Source organism: Megalobrama amblycephala, linkage group LG2 (assembly GCF_018812025.1).
Source record: "Megalobrama amblycephala isolate DHTTF-2021 linkage group LG2, ASM1881202v1, whole genome shotgun sequence".
NCBI classification, from domain to species: domain Eukaryota; kingdom Metazoa; phylum Chordata; class Actinopteri; order Cypriniformes; family Xenocyprididae; genus Megalobrama; species Megalobrama amblycephala.
This window is the reverse complement of record NC_063045.1, coordinates 4,438,927-4,459,363: the sequence shown is the minus strand read 5'-3', so window position 1 is coordinate 4,459,363 and position 20,437 is coordinate 4,438,927. Positions and strand designations below refer to the sequence as shown.

Sequence of the window (20,437 nt, the reverse complement as noted above, 5' to 3'; positions counted from 1 at the left end):
ACAGATTAGAAAGGATAATAAACAAGGGACAAAAAGGCATAGGCTTAAATTAGAAAGGGGCACAAATATGAAGCATGCAGACAGGTTCAACAGCATATTACACAAAAGCATACATCCAAGTTAACTAGAATCAAGATTCAAGACTGAATTTCTTCAAAGGCTCATACACAAGCAAGCAGAGCTGAAATGTAAAGAAATTGAAATTGATTTTTTTTAATGGCATAATTTTCTACATATGCATTTTTAAACAGCATATTTTTTGTTCTGAATTGTTAGACTGCAAATATTTTTCAAGTTTTCAACATGAATAACAAATTCAAAACACCAGTTAAGGGTTAACACCTAATCACTAAAACAGATGTAGCAGAGACCCCCAGAGATAAACGTCTGGCATGCTGAGAATTATTGCTGCTCTGTAATTGGCCAAAATGCAACATTTTACTTAATTTACTAGAATATTGAATTTGGTGTTTTGAATTTTATTCATGTTGAAAACTTGAATCTGTATTTTTAAGAAGTGAAAATTTGCAGTCTAAGAATTCAGAACAAAAAATATGCTGCTTAAATACATATGTAGAAAATTATGCCATAAAATAAAATTCAATTTCAAACGTCCAGGATTCAAGTTTAAAAAAAAAAAAATTCAAATCTACATAAAATGGCACTTAAAATTCAATTCTGTTAAATGACACTTGTCAATAATTCAAATTTACACAATTCAAATTCAGATCAGATCAATATTTCTAAAGTGAAAGCAGCAAGAGACAAAAGATAAACTCTGAAATAATGGTGAAACACTGGCAGCTGCTAATAGACTGTAAAACATCCTCATTACTGGAGCTGCAACACATAGAAACTGCCTATACAATGATATGTTGAACCTAAAATCTAAACCTTCATAACCTAGTAGCAAAGGAATGATTTATAAGAGCAGTACACAAATGGATTTTAACATGTGCTAACTCTTACATTTTTATCCAATTACAAGTAGTTTTACATAAAGCACCATATTACAGAGGATTGAAGGTGGGTATTCCTACAAAACATTTTATGCCATACTATAGAACAGATTTATTTTAGTTTTTAGACTAATATTTTTATTTTCCCTTTAACACCAGACTCAAGGAACTTAAATTAAAGCTGTTGACAAAAAAAAAAAAAAACATTAAAAAAAAAAACATTTTAAAAAAAACATTAAAAAACAAAACAAACTCACTCACTCTCAATAATTCCAGCCTTCAGCACCTTCACTCTCCAACTTCCATCACAGACTGACAATGCTGTGGAAGTTCAGCTAGTGGGCATTTATACTCATGGGCACAACCATTGACAGACATGCAAGCAACCAGACATTAAGTTCACCAAATAAACAAACCTCAGTATTATAAGCTTTTTGTATGCACCCTAATAAATATATTACATAGCAACATATTTCATCATTGTATAGCCTGTCATTAAAAAAAAAAAAAAAAAAAAAAACTCCCCTTTGACCTCCAGTTTGGTTTCTCCCACCTCCCATGATGCACCACAGCAAAGATATAAAAGACCATTTCAGAAACATCTCTGATTTTTCAACTGGCTCCAGCAAGCTGTCAGGTGGGTTCTCAAACACACTGAGTTTTGTTTGATTTTCCAGTGTAAAACATGCTCTAACTAAACTAGTGATGGGAAACCGAGGCTTTCTGAAGCATTTGAGGCTTTCATCAAATTGTGCCGAAAAATGGTTCATTACTCGAAGCTTTTAACACAGTGCGCATTAGCGACATCTGGTGGTCAGACTTGTTTTCTCCACCATATCTAAATCATCGCGGAGCAGATCTACGGTTTGAAAAAGCATGTGCCCAAAGCTTCGGAAGTCTGTGACAGAATCACTCTTGTCTTGAATCAGTTCTATCAAATCTGATGTAATCTCATCTATTGTCACGTAATATTGTTATATAATGTGAACTTGTCACAGACACGCCAGGCTCCACAGTCACCCAATCACAGCGCTCGCCCTCACCAGAGTACTGATCGTCCACACCTGTCACGCATCAGCACCAGCATCACAGGCACTACAAAGACACAGCAGCGCTCACAGTCACCGTCCGGTCTCGTTAACGCATACTTACCTGTTATGCTAACCTCAAGGGCTTTCTCCTCGTCTCCCGTGAGTGTTTCTGTGTCTGGTCTGCTCCTCGTCTGCCTGCCATCCATGATCCCTGGGAAAAACAAGACGAGTATCAGTCCTACGATCAACCCTGCCTTCACTTACCTGCACTCTGCCTGCTTCCTCTGGTTGTTCAATAAACACTGTTTGTATTCTACCTGTGTCTCCGTCCCCTTCTGTATGTACAGAACTTGCCACACCTTGACTTTTAGTGAATTGACGCCTGAGGGACAGTCCATAATTTTTTTCCCTCCCAAATTAAGCCAGTTGAAAAACATGGGATGATGCGAATTATTCTGGCCCACCAACCATCCACTTTCTGCCTCCGCCACTTTATAAACTTTATATGTTTTACTTTATAAACACTATTGTTCATTCAGGTTCATGTTCATAATACTTGTGTTAATTAACATCAAGCCAATTTTATTTCTATAGCGCTTCAGTAAAATATTTTGGCTTATATATATATATATATATATATGTTCTGTAATGTGTGCTTTACTTACAGAATGTGAGTTTTACATCACACGGTTTATCACTGAAGATGTTTTGTGAGTGATTTTAGACTTGATTTACAATTAAATGAGAGTGAGAAAAGCTACTTTGAGATTGTTTGGTCCAGTGTTTGTAATCCATGTCTGATTGTGTTTTGGTTTAATAATGTTATGAAAAGACATTTGAGCCGCTGCTTTCACAACAGCCTAAAACATCATGAGAATTCAGCCGTTCCAGTTCATCTTCTGACGTGACGTGAGCAGCTTTTCACGTGTCTCTTTCTGCAGTGTGATTGACAGCTTTAGATGAACACCCTTTAACTTTACATGAACGCTTCATCCCACATGGAAAAAACCTATATAAACATATGTTTCAATATAGGTTTGATATAGGTTTTTAATATATGTGACATATATAAAATTGGCCGTTTTCCTATATTATATGTACATATATGTACATATATGCACCTCAATTTTGCCTATATGTGGCATATATACACATATATGCAGTATATATACGCATATATGCAGCATATATATAGCATATATGCAGTATATATGCGCATATATGCAGCATATATATTATCATATATGTGCATATATGCAGCATATATGTACATATACACTGCATATAGGTTTCATATATGCGCATATATCCACATATAGGTTCTTTCCATGTGGGCACAGAAGATTTCAAATGAATGTTCTGACTTCTGAACCCTGAGGCGTAAATCTACTTCCCTGTTGTGGCTACATTCATTTACAATCTGTCATCAGTCGACTGTTTCTATGCTATTATTCCTTATTAATATGGTATAGTCATGTAGTTATTATGCTAATCCTTATTAATACAGCATATTAATGCCGCGTTGATGGCAGTCGGTTCCTCCTCCGCTCTCTCAGCATCAGCAGGTTCTCCAGACAGACACTGAAGATCATGTTAAAATCAGTTTGTTGTGTGCAGCAGCACTGACTTTCATTAGTTCACAGAGACCTATTTGAGGCTTCAGACCAGATTCGATAGATGTTTCGTCCGTCAGTTTGTAGGCCAATTCACACGTTTTCTTTCATTGGATCACATCACATTTCATTGACCACATTAAAAGCCATGTGTAAACTCACAAAAACAATATTGGACACCACTGACTCACTGCAAGAACAGAAAAACACTGCAACAATTTTTTTTCAAATTAAATTCCCAGAGAAAGTAGCAGATACAGGTTTGCAATGACATGACGGGGAGTAAATGATGCCAGAATGATCGTTATTGGCTGAAGTTTCCCTTTAAGGTCAAACTTAAAAAAAAAAAACATTAAAAACCACCAAATATGACCAAAGTGATGTACAGTGAATAAAAGATATCAACAAATGCAGAACATACTATAAACATGTTTTCAAAAAACTTTCATTTCCACACTGAGAACAGATAAAAACAGATCAACATCAAAACCAGGGAAAGTCAATGTGTTGAGATCAGACTCGGTTCCTGTATGTGGAATATAACCGGATCTGCAGCTTTGATCTCATCATGTGCTTCTGTGAGTTCTGGAAGCTTCTGTTTCTGGAGTCTGATCGCTGTGAGCCGCGGCGCCCTCTAGAGCACCAAACCGGCATTAGGCGCTTCAGGACCTACTAGAGCTTATAAACACGCATGCAGAATCTTTCTGCGCTCATGTGTGGATGCATGCGTTTTTATGAGCCTTCTGCTGGGAACAGGTGCTGACGGATGTCGGAAGAGAGAGAGCCGTATGGAGACACTTCGGATGAGACAATGATCTAAACCTGGAAGTTTTAATAACAGCTGATGGATCTGATTGTGAGCAAACAGTAAGTCGAGAAATAGAAGCGATGAAGCTTGTGATGAAAGAAAGAGAAATCAAAGAGAAAATTACTTTTGCTAAATAACAACAAATGGATTGTGTCAAACTATGAAAAGAGGAACAGTGACCGCTGTGTCCTGTCTCAGTAATGAAGATGATCAGATGAAAGGACGAGAAGACTCCTGAAGTGAAACACGAGTACATACAGAAACAGGCCATGAAAACACAGGGATCACTTCAGGAATCCTGGATGAAGTCAAAGACAGACGCAGAAAGACAGTGTGGATCATATAGGCCTTATGGACAGACAGCTTGAGAGTGACTCCTGAAGGACCAGCACCACATCCTCTTGAACCACTGTTTGAAGAATTCATCTTCCAGAATCTGGCAGTAAGGTGTGGGAGTTCATTTTTAGATCCTATCCTGAAATGTCCGTCTTGCAGATAAGGAATAAAAATGATCTTCCGATGATATTTCGGGATTCTTTAGCTAACCTAAGTCTCTGAGATCCTGACACCATGCACTTCTGGAGACTCCAGGTAGGTTGCAGTTCTGGAAAATGGTGGCGCTGGAGACTAAAGGGTTCCTGATGGTTTCACACTTAATTCTTCACCTTAATTCTTCATTTTTTAGCAGTTAATATGTGTCTTTTCTTCCCCAGCTGTATGACCCCGCTGACCCAATGAGCATTTCACTGTCCCTTGGTCATGCCTTAACTTTGCAATTTCTAGTATTTCATTAGTATTTCATCCTTATCATGGGCATTTAATATTTTTAGAGTTTAATCTCTTTTTTGGCTCATTTTGCCTGTAAAAGAAAACCTGCCTAATAATTCTGCACACCTGAATATAAGGTGTTTTTAATTTCCAGCCCTTAGATTATTATATTTCACTTATAAATTATTAAATACAAAATTAATAGTAGTTATTAAGATTGATGTGGTTTGGAATTGGTAAAATGTGCCTGGAAAAAAATATGATCAGAAAATCAACTTGCCTAATAATTCTGCACATGGTTGTGTGTGTCTATCTATATATATATATATAGAGAGAGAGAGAGAGAGAGAGAGAGAGAGAGAGAGAGCTGAACATCCTCATCAGAGAATCCTGTGCAGAAACATCACCCGTGTGAGTGACAGCAGGTGGCGCTAATACTCCTGAGAAGCGAACGGCCATTAAACTAGAAGAAGAAGAAGAAGAAGAGTGCGATGGGGTCACGCGTCTGCTGTTTGATTGAGAGCAACTCAGCGATTTCTCCCGCGGCGCTGAAAGGCGCGATGAACGCGTGAAAATGTTCGGCTGCGTTTTGAGAAAACTGCGCTGGAAGAGAAACGGCGCGCGCAGAAGCGTGTGCACGAGACAGCCCGAGGTGCGCGTCAGATTCGCTCCGAGTCCCACAGGTGAAACACACGAGATTAAAAGCAACGGGTAAAGATTAAAACAGAACAAATATCATATAAATGATTGACATGCTGAGTGACAGCACAGCTTCCACAATTCAGTAGTTACAGTGAGATAATGTTGAAGACTTGTTAAACTGCTGAACTAACGTTGCTCTGGTCTGGTGTCAGGGTTTCTTCATCTCGGAGGTCTGCGCACGGCTCTCTATAACTACCTGTTCGCCAAGCAGCGCGGCGGCGCGCTCATCCTGCGCCTGGAGGACACGGACCGCGCGCGCCTGATCCCCGGGGCCGCGGACGCTATTGAAGACATGCTGGAGTGGGCAGGTACATGAGAGTTGCCGATCCTACACTTATTCACTTACTTCACTGGAGAACAGATGCAGCTCTAAATCCCAGAAAGGGAATGCAGCCATAGAAAACACCTCCTGATTAACCTCTTCTTTGTGTTAAATAATATCATTGGGTAAAGTTCATACATAGATTAGTTATGACTATTATTTATTAATAAAGTAAACAAAGGATTAATCTACTATTTAGAAAATAATAGATTAGCCGGGGAAAAATAATCGTTAGTTCCAGCCCTAATTTCAACTAATGACAGTAGAGGTTAGGTTACAGAAGAAACCAGATCTCACTGCCTTCAGACAGACGCATGCAAGCAGAAGCCGGTGTGACTGCAGCGCTCATGTGTGTGTGTGTGTGTTTGTGTGTGTTTGTGTGTGTGTGTGTGTGTGTGTGTGTGTGTGTGTGTGTCTGTGTCTGTGTGTGTGTGTGTGTCTGTGTCTGTGTGTGTGTGTTTTTGTGACATATCAGGACACAAATGTGTATAATGACATGGGTATGACAGGTATTACAAGAAGAGGTGATTATGAGGACATTACTCCATGTCTCCACTTTTCAAAAGGCTTATAAATCACACAGAATGAGTTTTTGTGAGAAAGTAAAAGTGTGCACAGTTTCCTGTGATGGGTAGGGTTAGTGTAGGGGGATAGAAAATACAGTTTGTACAGTATAAAAACCATTACGTCTATGGAATGACCCACAATTCACAAAAACAAACGTGTGTGTGTGTCGCAGGAATCCCTCCAGATGAAAGCAGCCGCAGAGGAGGGCATTATGGGCCGTACGTTCAGTCTGAACGGCTGCAGCTCTACTCACAGGCCGCATCATCTCTGCTGCACACAGGCCACGCCTACTACTGCTTCTGCACCAATCAGAGGCTGGAGCTGCTGAAGAGAGAGGCGCAGCGGAGCGGACACGTACCGCGGTAAACCGTTGTGAATACAGCAGTTAATAAATAATATTTGTCAGATATTTGAAAGTGTTTTGTCATTTAAATCATGTCAGTAATGGGTGCTGCCACTCTAGTTCAGAGAATCGGACCTGTTGGATTAAAGCCTAAATTCACTGATTTCTCCTGAAATACAGAAGAGTGAGGGGCCGGTGCATTGGGAAAAGAACAGAGTAAATTTTATAGTTAACTGCACAGTGTATCTGATACAAAACACGTCATCACATTTTAATCGAAGAAAGCATTAGCCTATTATTATCGTTTATTATCGCATCAGTGTGTATTTAACTAAATGTATTTTTGGCTGGTAGCCAACTTAATGTCTATTTAAGTGTCAGAAACTTAAAATAAACTTTGTGGTTGAAAACACTGAATAGTTGTGATATGAAAAGCACTGAGCACGTCCATCTCTGGCTCAGAGCCAGCCAAAGCGAGTCTTGAATTTAACGTTTGAATGTCGCTGTGAGCGTTCTGATCTTACTGGTGTTGTCGTACGCCATCATATGCAGTAAAAGACAACAATACTCAGTCGCTGTAAAAGGCCACAGTCTCTCCTGTATGATTTCACATGAGTCTCTTCAGACCTTACTGTACATGATTTATGAGCCTCCAGAACTTCTGCTTGAGGCTGTGTGACCTCCTAACTGAACTCCTTTCCACAAATTGAGCACGAATAAAAACAGTATTAAAAAACAAATAAATACATTTTAAATAAAATATAATTTTCTTATTGTAATTAAGTGTAACCATAATCAAAGTACTCTCTCAATATCAGTGCAAACACAGACCAGAGCTAAGAGGTGGTTATTGCTACACCGCCCAGCCCAAGACAGGTTTGATATCGGGAGACAGGATGTTGTATGTAGCCTTCTTTCGAATTCGTGACCGCGCGCACTCCGTGTATAAGGATCGGCGGTGCACATTCTGCAAGATCAGACATTTATCAGACGCTTAGGCTCTGTTATGCAACGAATCCTCCGCCATGGTCTTGACAGTCATCTCGCTTTACTCTAGTCATGTGATCTAGCTTTTAACTCGATGAGAAATGTCATCAAATTTTAATATTGAATGGTTGAATGGTTTAAAGGCTGACCATTTCATAAAACTACACTGCTCCAAAAAAAGGAATCAGAGAATAGCATCAAGTTGGTTAAACTCGTGGGATATTGATCAGTAGCAGAGGGAGTTGTTAATCAGTTTCAGCTGCTTTAGTGTTAATTAAATTAACAACATGTGCACTAGATGGGCAACAATGAGACGACCCCCAAAACAGGACTGGTTTTACAGGTGGAGGCCACTGACATTTTTTCTGACTGTTTTTCACTAGTGTGGCTAGGGTCAGTGTCACTACTGGTAGCATGAGGCGATACCTGGACCCTACAGAGGTTACTCAGGCACTCCAACTCACATCAGTATGTGCCATTGCCAGAAGGTTTGCTGTGTCTCCCAGCACAGTCTCAAGAGCCTGGAGAAGATTTCAGGAGACCGGCAGTTACTCTAGGAGAGATGGACAGGGCTGTAGAAGGTCTTTAACCCATCAGCAGGACCGGTGTCTGCTCTTTTGTGCAAGGAGGAAGAGGATGAGCACTGCCAGAGCCCTACAAAATGACCTCCAGCAGGCCAGTGATGTGAATGTCTCTGACCAAACAATCTGAAACAGACTTCATGAGGGTGGCCTGAGCTCACTGCCCGGCACCGTGGAGCTCGACTGGCATTTGCCATTGAACACCAGGATTGGCAGGTCCACCACTGGCACCCTGTGCTTTTCACAGATGAGAGCTGGTTCACCCTGAGCATGTGACAGACGTGAAATGGTCTGGAGAAACCGTGGAGAACATTATGCTGCCTGTAACATTGTTCAACATGACCGTTTTGGTCATGGAGGGACGCACAGACCTCTACAGGCTAGACAATGGCACCCTGACTGCCTTTAGGTATCGGGATGAAATCCTCTGACATTGTCAGACCCTACGCTGGTGCAGTGGGTCCTGGGTTCCTCCTGGTGCATGACAATGTCCGGCCATGTGGCGAGAGTATGCAGGCATTTCCTGGAGGATGAAGGAATTGATACCACTGAATGGCCCCCACGCTCGCCTGACCTAAATCCAATAGAGCGCCTCTGGGACATTATGTTTCGGTCCGTCCGACGCCGCCAGGTTGCATCTCAGACTGTCCAGGAGCTCAGTGATGGTCCAGATCTGGGAGGAAATACCCCATTGTCAGGCATACGGGGCCATACAAACTACCAAGTACCATTTTGAGTGTCTGCAATGAAGTTTCAGCAAAATAGACTAGCCTGCTGCATCATTTTTCACTGTGATTTTCGGGGTGTCTTTGAATTCAGTCCTCGGTAGGTTGATCATTTTCATTTCCATCAAATGATGTGGCATCCTTTCATTCCTAACACATTACCCAGCCCATATCAGTATAGATATCCAGTGTGACATTTTTCCCCATTGAGATCTGATGTTTTTAAAGTGTTCCTTTAATTTTTTGAGCAGTGTATTTGTTGTTGTCAACCTGTATTTGAATGGTGAAGTTGTTTAAGTCGTGGTTTTTACAGTCCTATTATGGTGTGGATGTTTCTTCCCGCTCATATGGTCTTGGTTTTAAGTGTGTGACGACTCGTGTCTGTGTGTCTCAGCTATGATAACCGGTGTCGGCACCTGCAGCCAGAGCAGATCCGGGAGAAGCTGGCGCTCGGCGTCCCTCACGTGGTCCGCTTCAGACTGGATGCCGGCGCCGAGCCCTTTCAGGACCTGGTGTTCGGCTGGACCCGGCACGAGGTGGCCGCGGTGGAGGGCGACCCAGTCATCCTGAAGGCCGACGGATTCCCCACGTACCACCTGGCCAGCGTGGTGGACGACCATCACATGCGTATCAGTCATGTGCTGCGCGGCTCCGAGTGGCTGATCTCCACCGCCAAACACCTGCAGCTGTTTGCCGCGCTGCGCTGGAGTCCGCCGGCGTACGCTCACCTGCCGCTGCTGCTCAACCGCGACGGCAGCAAACTCTCCAAACGGCAGGGTGACATCTTCATCCAGCACTTCAGAGAGCAGGGCGTCCTCCCCGAGACCCTGCTGGACCTCGTCACTCACGCCGGGTCCGGGTTCAACAGTGAGTGAGTCTGAAATGATCACACTCGTCATATTTCCATGCACTATTGCTGACTCTTTCGTATCTGAAGTCCATGTTCTCCAGCGTCTGTCAGGACTGTGGGAAACAACATTTGTGTGCATCTCAGATTATTAAACAAGCATGTCAGATGATCAGATGCTTTTGTTTCTGCAGATAATCGGATCGGTCGACATCTGGACGAATTAATTCAGGAGTTTAACATTTCCAAGATCACGACACACTCTGCTCTGCTGGATCTGGACAAATTAGACGAGTTCAACAGGTTTGATTTGTTCTTTAAACAAAACTGTTACACATGCAGAACAACAGAATCCTGATTTCACCGTTATACTGTATGCTGTATGCTCACATGCTTCTGTACTAAACAGCTGTAATGGTGCAGTGCATCATGAGCTGAAGTGCTGGATTGAATCTGAGAGCGTCTGTAATATAGACGTGTGTCTTTTGAGAGCAAGCAGTCATTCTGAAGTCTTCGATGAGGAAGAGCCAGATGACGCGCTCTCTGCTCGTACAGAAGTTAATGCTGATGTTTGTGTGATTCAGGGTTCATCTGCAGCGCAGGATCGAGGATCAGCAGATGTGTGCGGAGCTGCGGGACGAGCTGCGTCAGCGGCTTCTTCACACACACGGCTCCGACATCAGTGACCGCGCCGTACTGGAGCCGCACTACATACAGAGAGTCCTGCGGCTGCGCAAGGTACAGAACATCTGCCTCTGTGTGTGTGTGTGTGTGTGTGTGTGTGAGAGCAACACGAGAAGAAACATATGAAACACGAGAGCTCCAACACAGAAATAAACAGGAGAAGAATCTTAGCCATGTTTGAGAGCATCAGCAAATGGAGTTTAACTCAGTTCTGGAGGCTCTGAACTATAGCCAAAGTCAAGTTAGCTCTATTTATACAGCGCTTTATACAACACAGATGGTTTTAAAGCAGCGCCACAGAAAGAAACAGGAAAATAACTCAATCAATGATGCAAACTTTATCAAATATATGACCTCAATCACTGTAGTTGTATCTGAGATGGGAAGAGTTTGGTTCATGTTGTTCATGTCATTAACATCCAGTGGCTTGACTTCTGTATTTCTGTTTTAAAATGTATTTAGTTAACACTTGTAGTACACTATGGGTTCAAGTGTACTGCAAGTGGTATCTAAATACATTTTTGTAATACAGAGATAGTATATTAAAAGCACAATTTAGTTCATATTTCATAGTGTCTCAAAATAGCACAGTTGAGTACACTTAGATGTTCTAGATTATCTTGAGCATTTTAAGTACATTATGGAAGTGCACTTTTTTCACCTGGGCATTGTTCGAACAGCATCCAAAAGCACGGTCATGTGACAAACCACAAACCTGAGCATTCTTCATGAAAAATACCTAATTTCTTTTAAAACGTGCCTGTAACCTCAGCAAAGCTACTCTCACCAAACGTGATTTTGAACGTGTGTAAATGCAGACCATGCAACGTTTAGTGTTTTGAAATAATAAAAAAGAGTGTTCGCTTACCTTAAAGGTGCTCTAAGTGATGTCACGCGTTTTTAGGCCAAAACATTTTTTGTCACGTACAGCAAACATCTCCTCACTATCCACTAGCTGCCTGTCCCCTGAACACACTGTAAAAAAACGCGGTCTCTGTAGTCGCCACAAGCTCCAAAAATGGCAACAAAATGGTGGAATCTTAGAAGAACTCTGATAGCGCTGCAGGACTAGCAGCTGCTTCTTCTGTGGATTTACTGGCGGGTTGCAAACCAAATGAAAAGCTCCATACCGCCACCTAGTGTGCTGTAGAGTGACGAAGATGAAGTACAAGGAAGATTTCCTATATTCTGTTTCCGAGGAACCTCATTGGCTGTATCCCAAATGGCACAATTCATCATTCACTCATCATTTTAGGTTTCAGAAGGGTGCTCGCGAGCGCCCCCTTTGCACCCTCGATGTGCACTTCAGCTGAGCCCGCAAGTTTGTGAACAACGCAAAGAACTTTATCCAGCAGTCAAAGCAGCATTACGTCACAAAAGTGCGGATCCAGAGGAAGACCGTGAGGGTTTAGGATGCTGTTTGGGATTCAGCCATTATTGCCATTATTGTTCTGCAGGACTAGCTTACAGCAAACACTGAACCACACCATTTAAATATTGAGCAAGCAATCTCATTGGCTGTAGCATCAGCAGAGGCCAATCAGCTTGTGCCATGTGGTGATGACCAATTAGATATTTATGCTAAGTGATGTTTAGTTTCTGACCAATCACAGCAGACTGGGTCATCTAACCAATCAGCAGAGCAGCTCTCAGAAAGGCGGGGTTTAGAGAGATTTTAAGTGATTTTGACCTTGGATGAATGTGAACCTGCTGTAGGACCTTTAAAATGGCCTCAAAGGGGCAGTTTAGGTGAGGTTCGGTGTTCATAACTCCGCACCCGTCCCGTGTGTGTCTCAGGGTCACATCTGTTCTCTGCGGGAGCTGCTGGATCACTCGTATTCCTACCTGTGGATCCGTCCGCGCGTCTCGCTGCAGCAGCTGAAGGACGTGAGCGTGGAGGCGGCCGTCATCGCAGTGGCTGTCATACAGTGAGTCGCATACACACACGTGTTATCAGTGTGTTCACTTTTCTGTGTGTGTTATTAGTGTGTGTGTGTTTGTGCTCAGGCTGGTTGGAGCCGGCGGCTCGTTCTCGTCCACAGACCAACTGAACCGTGAGCTGAAGCTGATGGCCAGCAGACTGAACACCAAATACAGCAGCGTGATGAGAGTGCTGAGACTGGCTCTGAGCGCACAGCAGGTGATGCTACTGCTACTGTACTCACTCACTCTTACTCATACACTCTTACACACACACTCTTACTCACACACACTGTACTCACACACACTGTACTCACACACACACTGTACTCACACACTCTTACACACACACTCTTACTCACACACACACTGTACTCACACACTCTAACTCACACACACACTGTACTCACACACTCTTACACACACACTGTACTCACACACTGTACTCACACACTCTTACTCACACACACACTGTACTCACACACTCTTACTCACACACACTGTACTCACACACACTGTACTCACACACTCTTACTCACACACACTGTACTCACACACTCTTACTCACACACACACTGTACTCACACACTCTTACTCACACACACACTGTACTCACACACTCTAACTCACACACACACTGTACTCACACACTCTTACACACACACTGTACTCACACACTCTAACTCACACACACACTGTACTCACACACTCTTACACACACACTGTACTCACACACTCACTGTACTCACACACTCTAACTCACACACACACTGTACTCACACACTCTTACTCACACACACTGTACTCACACACTCACTGTACTCACACACTCTTACTCACACACACACTGTACTCACACACTCACTGTACTCACACACTTACTCACACACACACACACACTGTACTCCCACACTCTATACTCACACACACACACACACACACACACACACACACACTGTACTCACACACTCTTACTCACACACTCTTACTCACACACTCTTACTCACACACACACTGTACTCACACACTCTTACTTACACACTCTTACTCACACACTCTGAACTCACACACTCTTACTCACACACACACACACACACACTGTACTCACTCACTCTTACTCACACACTCTGAACTCACACACTCTTACTCACACACTCTGAACTCACACACTCTTACTCACACACACACTGTACTCACTCACTCTTACTCACACACTCTGTACTCACACACTTACTCACACACACACTGTACTCACACACTCTTACTCACACACACACACACACACACACACACACACACACACACACACACACACACACACTCTTACTCACACACACACACACTGCACTCACACACTCTTACTCACACCCACACTGTACTCACACACTCTGAACTCACACACTCTGAACTCACACACTCTTACTCACACACACTGTACTCACTCACACACACTGTACTCACACACTCTTACTCACACACACTATACTCACACACTCTTACTCACACACACACACTGTACTCACACACTCTTACTCACACACACTGTACTCACACACTCTTACTCACACACTCTTACTCACAGTCACTGTACTCACACACACTATACTCACACTCTTACTCACACACACTATACTCACACTCTTACTCACACACACACTATACTCACACTCACTGTACTCACACACTCTTACTCACAGTCACTGTACTCACACACTATACTCACACACTCACTGTACTCACACACTATACTCACACACTCTTACTCACACACACTGTACTCACACACTCTTACTCACACTCACTGTACTCACACTCACTGTACTCACACTCACTGTACTCACACACACTGTACTCACACACTCTTACTCAGTCACTGTACTCACACACTATACTCACACACTCTTACTCACAGTCACTGTACTCACACTCTTACTCACACTCACTGTACTCACATACTCTTACTCACACACTCTTACTCACACACACACTGTACTCACACTCTTACTCACACACACACTGTACTCACACACTCTTACTTACTCACACACACACTGTACTCACACACTCTTACTTACTCACACACACACTGTACTCACACACTCTTACTCACACACACTCTTACTCACACACACTGTACTCACACACTCTTACTCACACACACTGTACTCACTCTTACTCACACACTCTGAACTCACACACTCTTACTCACACACACTGTACTCACACACTATACTCACACACTCTTACTCACAGTCACTGTACTCACACACTCTTACTCACACACTCTTACTCACACACACACTGTACTCACACACTCACTGTACTCTCTCACACACACACACACACACACACACACTGTACTCCCACACTCTATACTCACACACTCTTACTCACACACACACACACACACTGTACTCACACACTCTTACTCACACACTCTGAACTCACACACACACTGTACTCACTCACTCTTACTCACACACTCTGAACTCACACACTCTTACTCACACACACTGTACTCACACACTCTTACTCACACACTCACTGTACTCACACACTCATACTCACACACACTCTGAACTCACACACTCTTACTCACACACACACTGTACTCACACACACACTGTACTCACACACTCTAACTCACACACACACTGTACTCACACACTCTTACTCACATACACACTGTACTCACACACTCACTGTACTCACACACTTACTTACTCACACACACACACACACTGTACTCCCACACTCTATACTCACACACACACACACACACACACACACACACACACACACACACACACACTGTACTCACACACTGTACTCACACACTCTTACTCACACACTCTTACTCACACACTCTTACTCACACACACACTGTACTCACACACTGTACTCACACACTCTTACTTACACACTCTTACCCACACACTCTGAACTCACACACTCTTACTCACACACACACTGTACTCACTCACTCTTACTCACAAACTCTGAACTCACACACTCTTACTCACACACTCTTACTCACACACTCTGAACTCACACACACACACTGTACTCACTCACTCTTACTCACACACTCTGTACTCACACACTTACACACACACTGTACTCACTCTTACTCACACACACTCTGAACTCACACACTCTTACTCACACACACACTGTACTCACACACTCTTACTCACACACACACTGTACTCACACACTCTTACTCTCTCACACACACACACACACACACACACACACACACACTGTACTCACACACTCTTACTTACTCACATACACACTGCACTCACACACTCTGAACTCACACACACACTGTACTCACTCACTCTTACTCACACACTCTACTCACACACTTACACACACACTGTACTCACTCTTACTCACACACACTCTGAACTCACACACTCTTACACACACACTGTACTCACACACTCTTACTCACACACACACTGTACTCACACACTCTTACTCTCACACACACACACACACACACACACACACACACACACACTGTACTCACACACTCTTACTTACTCACACCCACACTGTACTCACACACTCTGAACTCACACACTCTGAACTCACACACTCTTACTCACACACACTGTACTTACTCACTCACACACACTGTACTCACACACTCTTACTCACACACACTATACTCACACACTCTTACTCACACACACACTGTACTCACACACTCTTACTCACACACACTGTACTCACACACACACTGTACTCACACACTCTTACTCACACACTCTTACTCACAGTCACTGTACTCACACACACTATACTCACACTCTTACTCACACACACACTATACTCACACACTATACTCACACTCACTGTACTCACACACTCTTACTCACACACTCTGTACTCACACACTTACTCACACACACACACTGTACTCACTCTTACTCACACACTCTGAACTCACACACTCTTACTCACACACACACTGTACTCACACACTCTTACTCACACACACACTGTACTCACACACTCTTACTCTCACACACACACACACACACACACACACACACACACTGTACTCACACACTCTTACTTACTCACACACACACTGTACTCACACACTCTTACTCACACACTCTTACTCACACACTCTTACTCACACACACTGCACTCACACACTCTTACTCACACCCACACTGTACTCACACACTCTGAACTCACACACTCTTACTCACACACACTGTACTCACTCACACACACTGTACTCACACACTCTTACTCACACACACTATACTCACACACTCTTACTCACACACACACTGTACTCACACACTCTTACTCACACTGTACTCACACACTCTTACTCACACACTCTTACTCAGTCACTGTACTCACACACACTATACTCACACTCTTACTCACACACACTATACTCACACTCTTACTCACACACTATACTCACACTATACTCACACTCACTGTACTCACACACTCTTACAGTCACTGTACTCACACACTATACTCACACACTCACTGTACTCACACACTCTTACTCACACACACTGTACTCACACACTCTTACTCACACTCACTGTACTCACACACACACTGTACTCACACACTCTTACTCAGTCACTGTACTCACACACTATACTCACACACTCTTACTCACAGTCACTGTACTCACACACTCTTACTCACACTCACTGTACTCACACACTCTTACTCACACACTCTTACTCACACACACACACACACACACTGTACTCACACACTCACTGTACTCACACACTCTTACTCACACACACACTGTACTCACACACTCTTACTCACACACACACTGTACTCACACACTCTTACTTACTCACACACACACTGTACTCACACTCTTACTCACACACTCTGAACTCACACACACACACACACACACTGTACTCACTCTTACTCACACACTCTGAACTCACACACTCTTACTCACACACACTGTACTCACACACTCTTACTCACAGTCACTGTACTCACACACTCACTGTACTCACACTGTACTCCCACACTCTATACTCACACACTCTTACTCACACACACACACACACACACACACACACACACACTGTACTCACACACTCTTACTCACACACTCTGAACTCACACACACACTGTACTCACTCACTCTTACTCACACACTCTGAACTCACACACTTTTACTCACACACACTGTACTCACACACTCTTACTCACACACTCACTGTACTCACACACTCTGAACTCACACACTCTTACTCACACACACTGTACTCACTCACACACACTGTACTCACACTCTTACTCACACACACTGTACTCACACACTCTAACTCACACACACTCTGTACTCACACACTCTTACTCACACTCTTACTCACACACACACTGTACTCACACACACACACACACACACACACACACACACACACACACTCACACACACACTCTTACTTACACACACACTGTACTCACACACTCTTACTCACACACACACACACACACACACACACACACACACACACACACACACTGTACTCACACACTCTTACACACACACTCTTACACACACACTTACTCACACACTCTTACTCACACACACTGTACTCACTCACTCTTACTCACACACTCTGAACTCACACACTCTTACTCACACACTCTTACTCACACACTCTTACTCACACACACTGTACTCACACACTCTTACTCACACACTCTTACTCAGTCACTGTACTCACACACACTATACTCACACACTATTACTCACACTCACTGTACTCACACACTATACTCACACACACTGTACTCACACACTCTTACTCACACTCACTGTACTCACACACTCTTACTCACACTCACTGTACTCACACACTCTTACTCACACACACTGTACTCACACACTCTTACTCACACTCACTGTACTCACACACTCTTACTCACACTCACTGTACTCACACACTATTACTCACACTCACTGTACTCACACACTATACTCACACACACTGTACTCACACACTCTTACTCACACTCACACACTCTTACTCACACTCACTGTACTCACACACTCTTACTCACACACACTGTACTCACACACTCTTACTCACACTCACTGTACTCACACACTCTTACTCACACTCACTGTACTCACACACTCTTACTCACACACACACTACTCACACACTCTTACTCACACTCTTACTCACAGTCACTGTACTCACACACTCTTACTCACACACACTGTACTCACACACTCTTACTCACACACTCTTACTCAGTCACTGTACTCACACACTCTTACTCACACTCACTGTACTCACACACTTACTCACACACTCTTACTCAGTCACTGTACTCACACTATACTCACACACTCTTACTCACACTGTACTCACACACACTATACTCACACACTTACTCACACACTCTTACTCACAGTCACTGTACTCACACACTCTTACTCACAGTCACTGTACTCACACACTCTTACTCACACTCACTGTACTCACACACTCTTACTCACACACACTGTACTCACACACTCTTACTCACACTCTTACTCAGTCACTGTACTCACACACTCTTACTCACACACACTGTACTCACACACTCTTACTCAGTCACTGTACTCACACACTCTTACTCACACTCACTGTACTCACACACTTACTCACACACTCTTACTCACAGTCACTGTACTCACACTATACTCACACACTCTTACTCACACTGTACTCACACACACTATACTCACACACTTACTCACACACTCTTACTCACAGTCACTGTACTCACACACTCTTACTCAGTCACTGTACTCACACACACTATACTCACAGTCACTGTACTCACACACAATACTCACACACTCTTACTCACACTCACTGTACTCAAACACTCTTACTCACAGCCACTGTACTCACACACTGTACTCACACACACTATACTCACACTTACTCACTGTACTCACACACACTATACACACACTATACTCACACACTCTTACTCAGTCACTATACTCACACTCACTGTACTCACACTCTTACTCACACACACACTATACTCACACACTTACTCAGTCACTGTACTCACACTTACTCACACAATCTTACTCACAGTCACTGTACTCACACACTATACTCACACACTCTTACTCACAGTCACTGTACTCACACTTACTCACACACTCTTACTCACAGTCACTGTACTCACACACTATACTCACACACTCTTACTCACAGTCACTGTACTCACACACTATACTCACACACTCTTACTCACAGTCACTATACTCACACACACTATACTCACACACTCTTACTCACAGTCACTGTACTCACACACTCTTACTCACACACAGCAGTAATGGCATTAATAACACTAGTATTCTTCTCCGTCTGCAGAAGGGTCCCAGTGTGGCAGAGATGATGCTTTCTCTGGGTGAACAGGAGGTGTGTGTCCGTCTTCAGAAAGCTCTAGACTTAACCAACGACTCGATCTGTGTTGAATAAAGTGGATGTAAATATTGATCTCTGGCTCCTGTGTTTTGATCAGAATGTCTGCCG

The 20,437-nt window shown here is 43.1% G+C and overlaps 1 protein-coding gene across 3 annotated transcripts; it reads left to right on the top strand.

Annotated features, from left to right (window-relative positions):
* The first annotated feature begins 5,630 nt into the window (after nt 1-5,630).
* ears2 (glutamyl-tRNA synthetase 2, mitochondrial) lies at nt 5,631-20,401 on the top strand. Of its 3 annotated transcripts, none has more exons than XM_048182214.1 (9): nt 5,631-5,862; nt 6,034-6,189; nt 6,943-7,132; nt 9,801-10,273; nt 10,448-10,556; nt 10,838-10,991; nt 12,735-12,865; nt 12,945-13,077; nt 20,276-20,401. In XM_048182214.1, the coding sequence occupies exons 1-9, from the start codon at nt 5,754-5,756 to the stop codon at nt 20,381-20,383; spliced, it is 1,563 nt and encodes a 520-aa protein (XP_048038171.1). In that variant the 5' UTR covers nt 5,631-5,753; the 3' UTR covers nt 20,384-20,401. The 3 variants fall into 3 exon arrangements, with proteins under 3 accessions (XP_048038171.1, XP_048038173.1, XP_048038172.1); XM_048182216.1 differs by having other exon boundaries at nt 5,651-5,831; XM_048182215.1 differs by having other exon boundaries at nt 5,651-5,890.
* The last annotated feature ends 36 nt before the right edge of the window (nt 20,402-20,437 follow it).

Bases quoted from the DNA above. Each gene is read 5' to 3' on its own strand.
- ears2 (XM_048182214.1), top strand. From the start codon at position 5,754: ATGTTCGGCTGCGTTTTGAGAAAACTGCGCTGGAAGAGAAACGGCGCG. The intron at 5,863-6,033 runs GTGAAACACACG...GTCTGGTGTCAG, and splicing joins ATTCGCTCCGAGTCCCACAG to GGTTTCTTCATCTCGGAGGT. The intron at 10,992-12,734 runs GTACAGAACATC...TGTGTGTCTCAG, and splicing joins GAGTCCTGCGGCTGCGCAAG to GGTCACATCTGTTCTCTGCG.